At 34.6% G+C, this 9,146-nt stretch overlaps 2 protein-coding genes and 1 long non-coding RNA gene across 4 annotated transcripts; 2 read left to right on the top strand and 1 right to left on the bottom strand.

The window, feature by feature from the left end:
- The first annotated feature begins 424 nt into the window (after positions 1-424).
- Positions 425-1,050, top strand: LOC109588369 (uncharacterized). The gene is made up of 2 exons (XM_020004549.1): positions 425-505; positions 564-1,050. The coding sequence occupies exons 1-2, from the start codon at positions 469-471 to the stop codon at positions 908-910; spliced, it is 384 nt and encodes a 127-aa protein (XP_019860108.1). The 5' UTR covers positions 425-468; the 3' UTR covers positions 911-1,050.
- Positions 1,051-1,191: 141 nt separating this feature from the next.
- On the top strand, positions 1,192-7,188 carry LOC100640641 (unconventional myosin-VIIa-like). The gene is made up of 22 exons (XM_020004548.1): positions 1,192-1,231; positions 1,269-1,340; positions 1,392-1,430; positions 1,476-1,535; positions 1,775-2,241; positions 2,606-2,674; positions 2,723-2,770; positions 3,645-3,695; positions 3,739-3,883; positions 4,187-4,532; positions 4,706-4,820; positions 4,892-4,953; positions 5,006-5,164; positions 5,274-5,379; positions 5,714-5,912; positions 5,976-6,079; positions 6,177-6,295; positions 6,345-6,411; positions 6,475-6,591; positions 6,644-6,727; positions 6,785-6,904; positions 7,054-7,188. The coding sequence occupies exons 1-22, from the start codon at positions 1,192-1,194 to the stop codon at positions 7,156-7,158; spliced, it is 2,694 nt and encodes an 897-aa protein (XP_019860107.1). The 3' UTR covers positions 7,159-7,188.
- A 450-nt stretch (positions 7,189-7,638) lies between these two features.
- Positions 7,639-8,998, bottom strand: LOC109588368 (uncharacterized). Of its 2 annotated transcripts, none has more exons than XR_002188119.1 (4): positions 8,844-8,998; positions 8,496-8,724; positions 8,073-8,337; positions 7,639-7,906 (listed from the first exon to the last, which is right to left on the bottom strand). It is a non-coding gene; the product is annotated as an uncharacterized LOC109588368 (long non-coding RNA). The 2 variants fall into 2 exon arrangements; XR_002188118.1 differs by having other exon boundaries at positions 8,858-8,998.
- Positions 8,999-9,146: the final 148 nt, after the last annotated feature.

Raw genomic sequence — 9,146 nt, 5'->3', positions numbered from 1 at the left:
TATACTAAAATATTTTTACACAGTATGAATTTATGGTGGCTGGGGCTGTGGCCCCATGCAAGCCGTACAAGCATCAATATAACATCGGAGCTAAAACTAACTCACCTCCTAGACACCATATATTGATACAGTATCCCCAAAGAGAGGTATCAAGGCGGCTGGCAAGGCGACATTTACACGGTCACACTGGCCCGAGTGCCCTTGACATGTCTTCTCGCGAGCACGTGCTGTATAATTAATGGATAGGTGGAATAATGAATACATGATGCGGGAGTATGCGGGCGGGTAATGGGAAACAAGGAATCATATGGGAGAGGCCTTATCAAATTCAGCCACGCCCTTGATTTTTGTGCAAGAACTGCCAAGAAGCAAAGAACTCGCTGCAAAGAAGGAACTACTCAAGTGAGGTCCTTGCCTCAGGTCTTGGCCAGGCTGGCCTCAGGACAGGATTCATTGTTTTGTGGCACTATGGCTACTAGATCTAGATCTAGTCAAGCTTGTTTAGGTACTTGAATTTTGAGTAATAATCCGCTATTTTGATTTTTGAGTATATATACTTGTAGATATTGGTGATTTGATTGATGTCATTGACTTATTAAAGAAATGTGGCTTTCAAGGAACAAAGTGGCAAGAGCTGGGACTGAGACTAGGACTACTGAAAACTACACTGGATGCCATTGAAATGAAGTATCGTGGTGACGTGTATCACTGCTTGACAGAGTGCCTCTCCCAATGGTTAGGTAGAGCTGATAATGTTGACAGTAGAGGAGGAGCCAACTTGGACTCGCTGTCAGATGCTCTACGATCTATGAATGAAACTGCTGTAGCTGAGAAGTTAAGTGAGTCAACCATAACTGTATCTAACTATAATCACTGTATTTTCTATCATAGAACATCATGTTCTTATTAATATTTTTGATAATCGTCGTACTGTCCTGTCTCAGTCTCTTTGTGATTCTGTTGGTATTGCTTGGTTACTTTATGCTGAACGTATGTTGACACAAGAAGCAGTTAGTAGAGTGGTTTCAGCTAGTCCCTCTGTTCCTAATCAACGTGAGGCTCTATTAACTGGTGTCAAAGAAGCTGTTCAAACTGATCCCAACAGTTTACATACATTTGCTATTGTATTGTGTACAATCAGTACTAATGTATCACTAGGACAAACTATACTGGATGATATTAGTGAGTATGATGTCTGCTTTATTAATTAAAAATCTATTGATGCTGTTAAGTATGTCCTGACAACTGTTTGTTTATTATGTGTTTAGGTAAGTATTTTCCTACTCCTGAAGTGGGTGTAGTTCCTGAGACTATTAAAGATCATAATGTAGTTCCACAAGGTAATATGATTATTAATTAATTATTGATAATATCTTCATTAATATCTATAGATAATAGAAGAACTAATCAGACCAAGGCAACACAATCTGGTATGTATTAATATGGCAATAAAAGTGTTTCATTTTAATTTATAGACACGTCTCCTGATACAAAAGTTGCTAGTAATTCCTCTTTGCAACCTTTATCACCTCAAGGTATACACCTTTTACATGTACTGCTGTATAGCTAGAAAATTTGGTGGATTAAATTTTGATAAATTTGGTAAATTGATCCATTTGCCAAAATTTTATAGTCTCCAATTTGATAGGGCTCTGGAGCAGCATGCACATAGTGAAAATTTAGCCTCCAAACCTCTTTTAGATTCAATTTGCAAATTTTAACACTCCAAATCTTCTAGCTATTTGGTACTGAAGTAATAATATCTTTTGTATAGTTAAAGTACATGTTCCTGTTCCTAAAGACTTATTGACAAACTTTAGCTCAATGAGAACATGTTATGGAAGGATGTTCTACAATGTTAGCAAGATCATTAAAATACAACCTCCTCCTTTAGAAGAAATAAAAGAATTGCTGTCTTGTCGTAGCATTGTTCTTAGACAAAAAGCAGAGCAATGTGCTAATATTCCTAGTGTCTTGTGTCTTATTCAAAATGAGTGTTCACTAACTGATATTGAACTCCTTCATAGTGTAGTGGAAGATATGAAAATTACTGAAGCTACAGGATACATTGAGACATATAGAACAGAGTTAAAGGAATTCTGCAAGTCACTCTCCATCAGTCTTTGTTTAAATGAAAGATTTGCTTCCATTCCTTCGTTTCAATGTGAAACAGTTACTCTTGTATTTGACTGGGAGCCTGAGGAACATGTCCTGCAGGATATTAAGGATATACTATCGAAAGTATCTGGTAAACTACTGAAGATCGAAACTTCCACTTCAATATCTGTGACTTGCTCCTTTCCTTTGCCTGATGTTGGGTTTACTGTATTGAGGATGATAGAGAATATTCATATACTAATGGGACAAGGATTAAAGAAACTGACTATTGGTAACTTAACATTATGGAGGAGACAAGATGTTAGACAAAAGGTACATGTACATGTACATTTTCACATTAATAGTTGACTACATTATTGTACAGGAACTAAAAGAAAAGGATCAAAATTCATTACTACATACAGATGTCAGTGTACATTATAAAATCATAATTATGCCATGCAATTTAAGACATTATCTTCATATTAAAGTTTTCATACATTTTTAGGTTACTTCTTATATTATACTTAAAGAAGCTGAATATAAACTAAGACATGCTATCAGTAGCAAAGAGAAGGTATGTCATTCATGTACCAGATAGTTGGATATCTTGTACTTATAATAGGAAACGATTAAATTGAAACAAGAACTATTAATGATGAAAGTACTGGAGGTTAGTTATTACTGTATATGAGTTTTATTTTGTTGGTCTAAAATTTTGTGAATTTGTTCAGATTTGTTAATATAAATTTTCACGAATTTTACCGCAGAGCGGGATATTTTGGAGGGGATTAAATTTGACGAATTTGGCATTTTGATAGCCATTTGCAAAAAAATCCTGCCAATTTTGAGCCATTATACGCATGCTCAATGGAAAGTGGCCACAAGTTCTCCAAATTAAAATTCGCTAATCACCAAAATTTAGCAATTTGCCAATTTTTAGTGCCTCCAAAATTTCCCGTTACACGTATACGATACCTTCTGCAGCCATTTTCCTAGCATGCCAAACCTCTTTTGTGGAATTTAATTTTGTGAATTTAATGAAAAACGAAATTAGCGACCTCTAGTTAAATATAACCCCTATACGTTGCACTATAAATAATTATAAAGTACATGTACAAAACTTTTGTCAGTGCTTGTAATCTTAAATATTTCATTGCATTACTAACAAATTCCGTCCTTACCTCTGTAATAATTATATCCACAAATTTCACATTTGGCCTATCTTGCATATACTACATGTATCTGTATTTGTGAGTGCATGAGGTCTGTTAGTCATTTTGCCTTGCTACATGTATGTATTGATGTTTCATTAGTTTTTCTTGTCAGATATTTTAACTAATACTGTACCATGTAGCTGGAATTAATTGGTGGATTGAATGGTAGTTGCAGTAAACATCTGCAAATATAGAACCTGCCATCTTGTCTCATTCTGAGCATGCTCAGTGATACTTGATGTGATTATAAAACTTGCCAATTGAAAATTGTACAAATTTAATTTCTGTGATATTTCCAGCTGTACTGTATGATAATGTCTTAATTATTAGGAAGAATCATTGTCTGTTCAAAGTGATACTGAATCAATTAAAGAAGTTGAGGTATATCTCACTAGTTTGTATTAATTATAATAATTATTAATAGGAAGAACCACTTTATGAAGAGTTGACTGTATTGAGCTCTCAGTTTAATGAGATAAAAGAAGAAAACAAAGAACTGTCAGATAAAATATTTAAAATGAAGGTTGAGTATTTGAGATTACTTACACTTTCTAGTAATACTGATTCAGGTTAGAATAGTTTTATTGATTATATACCAGTTATAATGATTAATTAAAGCTGCTAGCAAAGTGAGAAGAGCAATGTCTTTTGAAATTGATGACTGCAAATTTCATCTTAAAGCAATGACAAGACCAGACTATCAGCCATTAGTAGATAATACAAGAATAATAGAGAAATTACAAGAAAAAATAACATTAATGAATATGGAACTAATTACTGAAAGAAAACACAATGAGAAGATTATAAAAGATATTAAAGGTTTTATTGATAATTACATGTATATCACTGTTTGATCGTTGATATTTAAATAGATTTGACAAATGTTGAAGACAAAGACATGGAGCGTATTGTAGCAACCACACAATCAGCTCTTGAAGATGACGAACAGGACACTGGAGCACCTTACACTCTTGAGAAATACTCGTATGTTGAAGACAAAGACATGGAGCGTATTGTAGCAACCACACAATCAGCTCTTGAAGATGACGAACAGGACACTGGAGTGCCTTACACTCTTGAGAAATACTCGTATGAGTACTTTAGAGAGCCAATGTCTAGATTTCCTGGCTTCATTCGAGGTGCTCTGAGAAAGAATTCAGCAGAGACAGAGATATGGGCCCACGTGAGGGAGCCAATCAAGAAAGCATTGCTCAAGAGGTTTGATAAGGAATCTGAGGACCTTCATCAAAAGGCTTGTGCTTCATTCCTTGATATCCTACCATACATAATGATAATAATGATGATAATAGTACATAGTAGTAGTAATAATAGTAAGATAATGAATGATGATGATGGAAATGTACATACTTTTGACAAAATATTGCTAATAGTATTATCCTTAACATGTCCTCACCTATCTTGAAGTATATGGGAGATTATCCTTCCAAGAAACTAAGGCTTAGCACAGAATTGACTGACCAAGTTTTTGAGCATGCTGTATCTCATGTAAGAAAAAATATAAAAATAAATTACACTCTCTATATAATACTCATGTTTACATGTACATTTATTTACAGGAAGTATTAAGGGATGAAGTTTACTGTCAAATTATAAAACAATTGACGTTCAACAAATTAAGGTATTGAATTTATTTATTTTATCAAAAGTCATAATCATTATTATTATTATAGATTTAGTGAAGAGAGAGGTTGGGAGCTCCTCTGGCTGGCCAGTGGTCTGTTTCCATGCAGTCAAGTTCTTTATAAAGAGGTCAACCAGTTCCTGAGGTCACGTATCAAACGATGGCTGATTGCTGCTGACATTCAACAGCGATTATACAAATCCACTCAGTTAGTGTTTTATATGAATATGAATAGTCTATTCTTTTTTTCCAAAAAATTGGCTCCAAAAGCATCCTTTTTTATTGAAATGATATTATTCTTATTATTATTTTTATAGATCTGGCGCTAGACAATATCCACCCCATTTGATTGAAGTTGATGCAATTCAAAACAAGACAACACAAATATTCCATAAAGTGTTCTTCCCTGATGACTCAAGCCAGGTAAATGCACAGGCAGACACACACACACACAGCAGAGTTACATGTGCTAAATACATTAGAGAGGTATACACCATAAATCATACATGCACACGGCAACTTTAATACAGTAATACTATTTTGAAGACTGACCTTTGAAATACTGTGGCTTACTGCCAAATTTTTGAGTAACTTTTAAAATTCATTAAAAATCCAATTTTGATTGGAATCAGCTCAAACTTGATACACAACATAATAACGTGTATATGTATCAGAAAAGACAATAAAATGGAGAATTCCCTCCTAGCCATTTTTGATGATATACAGTACATGGTCTGACATTATGCACATTTCTTAGGCTTTTGAAATTGATTCAAGCACAAGGTCACGTGATTTCTGTGCAACAATAGCAGAGAGACTTGGTCTAAAGTTCATAGTAGGTTTCAGTTTATTTGTAAAGATTGGAGACAAGACTATCAGTGTACCTGAGACTGAATTCTTTTTTGATTTTGTGCGTCATCTGACCAAATGGTTTAAGAGAGCTAGACGCAAAGATGGTAAGTATTTATAGTTGGCATACAGAACATTTTGATTGGTTTTTTGTTAATCTTTTCCCTCAGCTAATCTTAATCTCACTTACAAACTTTTCTTTATGAAGAAACTGTGGGTAAACATGACCATAGGCAAAGACAGAAAGTCAGATGTGATATTTCACTATCACCAGGTATTACATGAGAAGCAGAGAGATAGACTAAAGTGTCTATAAAGAAGTTATAGTGCCAAGATACATGTACTTGATTATGTTCATTTCATTGCTTTAGGAGCTCCCTAAGTATCTGAGAGGTTATCACAAGTGTACTCGAGATGATACAGCTCTTCTTGGTTCTTACATTTATCGTGTTAAGTTTGGGGACACTAGATCCCACTTTGGAGAAATACCGTAAGATATATGTACGTCACATTTTAAGTTTAATCATCTTATTTTATAGTCAAATGTTGCGTGAGCTGATACCCCATGACATGCTGAGGGAATTCCATCCGGAGGACTGGAAAAGAGTGATTAAAATAATAGCACAACACTGCCACTTTATTCTCCTCCTTTTCCTCTCTTTCTCTTAGGCCATTGTTGCTAATTTCAGTCGTCATCATACCAAATCTTCAGAAGAGGCAAAGATAAGTTTCCTCAAGTATGTGAGCAGGTGGGAAACTTTTGGATCCACATTCTTTGAAGTCAGGGTAAGCAATGCTAGAGAAAAACTTCCCAAAATATTTTTGTATTACATCATAGCAAATAACAGAGCCTCGCCTACCTGAAATCTTACTCATTGGCCTTAATAAAAATGGTGTCATGTTGATAGACCCAGCAAATAAAGTAATAATAATAATTGAAATTACATAATTGATATAAATATTTTATTTATTATCAAAGGATATACTGGCCACTCATCCGTTCACTATGATCACTAATTGGAGCTGTGGGTCTAACTATTTCCACATGACTATAGGAAACCCAATTGAAGGCAGTAGACTGCTCTGTGAAACATCTCTGGTAAGATTCAGCAAATGTAGTGCAATACATGTGATCAATGGATGCATTAAATGTGATCAATGCATGCAATGCATGTGATCAAGCCTGCCTGTGTTGACTCTGTAGATGCAGTACTCTGTGCTTTATAATATTATTTTATGTGATTTTAGGGTTACAAAATGGATGATCTGTTGACCTCATATATATCTCTTATACTTGCTGAAATTAAAAAGAAGAATCCAGGAGCTGTGGGAGGAGCTGGCAGCAGACGCTAAAAGGGAAATTTTTATAAAAGAGAACAAAGACGTCACTTAAAATTATTATTATTATATTTTATTATTAGGATTTTAATTTATTTTGCTGCTTTTTATAAATGCTTTTGTTTTGTCTGTGTGTCATTGTCATTTTTATTAGCTATTATTATTACTTTGGTTATTACACCAGCTATAAATATGTGCAAATTAAAGTGAAAGCAAGCCTAAAAATTGATTTTTATTCACTTCCGGTTGAAATTTTATTACATCCAGTTTTGTTTCACTTCCAGTTTGATTTAAGGGGCTTCCCACAAAGCTCTCCTGCGCATTCGCGCTTCTGTACACAGTCGTAACTCATAATGCACTAAATGCAGTCTGCTTAAAGTGCTTTGCAGGTTGCTTGACCCTTAATCACGTGAGCAGGAAGTAAGAAAATTGGGTCAAGCAACCTGCAAAGCACTGTACCTTCTTCAGGTAGTATTTTGATGTCAAAAAAATATCTGTAGGAAAATAATATTCACTATAGCCTATTATCCACTACAATAAAATTATTAAAATGATTTAAAAGTTTTGGCACCATTACTAGAAGCTACTACAGCTAATGTCAGTGATTGTGTCCAGCTGTTGCTGCTACTCTTAGTATTCTGTGTCACTTCTGGTGTCTTGGGTCCTTCAGCTTAGACTCATTGACTTTTGTGTTGGTTTGCTACTAGCAGCGTCCATCTTTACCCGCTTCACTTGAGCATATACTGGACTCCAAACGATAGGCCTGGATTAAAATTAAAACATATAAAATATATCAAATTTTGATTTTAACATCAAACTCAGGCAACAAGTACATGTACAAGTATAAGAATAAATACTGTACCGTGAACCCATCTCATAATAGCAGGCTCTACACAGACACTACATTATATAGTTGATACTAAACTCACCACAGGATCTTAAGGATGATGTACATTAAGAATTTCTTAGAAAAAGGCAGCAGTGAATCAGCTCCTTTGCTTTCCTTCACTAGTGGACTGTGTTCCCTTAGCATTAAGAGTATACCCAATGGAGACTCAACAGCAAATAAGTGATCCACTTTAATCTTTAAGAGAATTGAACCCTTTCTTTATCACTAGCTCTAATTCAAGTTCGGAACTCTTATTCTTAACTTCTGCAGCTCTTCAACTTTTTATCAGACTCATTTTTAATGATCTGGTGGGAAAAAAAAAGCTGGTAATTTTAACTCTCCAGATTTGATTATACATGCAACTATCCCCTGTCCTTCAATCTCTCTTTTTCCTCCCTCTCTCTCTCTTTTCTAATTAAACTAAATGCCCATTTCTTCCTCCCTCCCTCTCTCCCTTTCCTACCTGTTAATAAATCAATGTCCATTGGTTTACAATCTCTTTCCTTTTTCTCCAGTAGTCCATTGATACTACAGGTCTCATACATCAGGTCATAGCACATTATGTTACCAAGTTACCAAGCAAATGAGCAAACATTGACACTGTTCCATTATTTGAAATAAAATCAAAATTACGTCTTGTAAATTCGTTGTACGTATTTCTTGTGCAGCTGCCAATGCAGACCATTAAGAATCTACAACAAATACATTTTTAATACACACCATTGTTAGTATATATATATATATATAGTATTGCTAGTGTATGTACAAGTAGTTCATACGGTATTCATAATACATGTAGCATGAAGCATACATGAAGCTGCTAACTTCAGGTCCAAACCAAGTGCTAACGTAAAACATGATGTCAAGTACAGAGTCATTTAAGATAGCACGTGATGCATTCATATCATGTGGAGTGATACTAGCCACTGCACCTATTGAGAAAATGTACCACATACGGACTATAGAACAGGGTATTACATCAAAAATGAAAAGGAAAATTCTCCATTTAAAATTTTTTCTGATGCATATACATGTTTTTATGTTGTTTAGAACGTTTGAGCTAATTTCAATGAAGCTTGGACTTTTTACAAATTTTTAAAGTTGCTCCAAAATC

Source organism: Amphimedon queenslandica, unplaced genomic scaffold, assembly GCF_000090795.2.
Source record: "Amphimedon queenslandica unplaced genomic scaffold, v1.1 AMPQUscaffold_12130, whole genome shotgun sequence".
NCBI classification, from domain to species: Eukaryota; Metazoa; Porifera; class Demospongiae; order Haplosclerida; family Niphatidae; genus Amphimedon; species Amphimedon queenslandica.
Note: the sequence above shows the minus strand (reverse complement) of the source record. Positions and strands in the feature narration are given on the sequence as shown.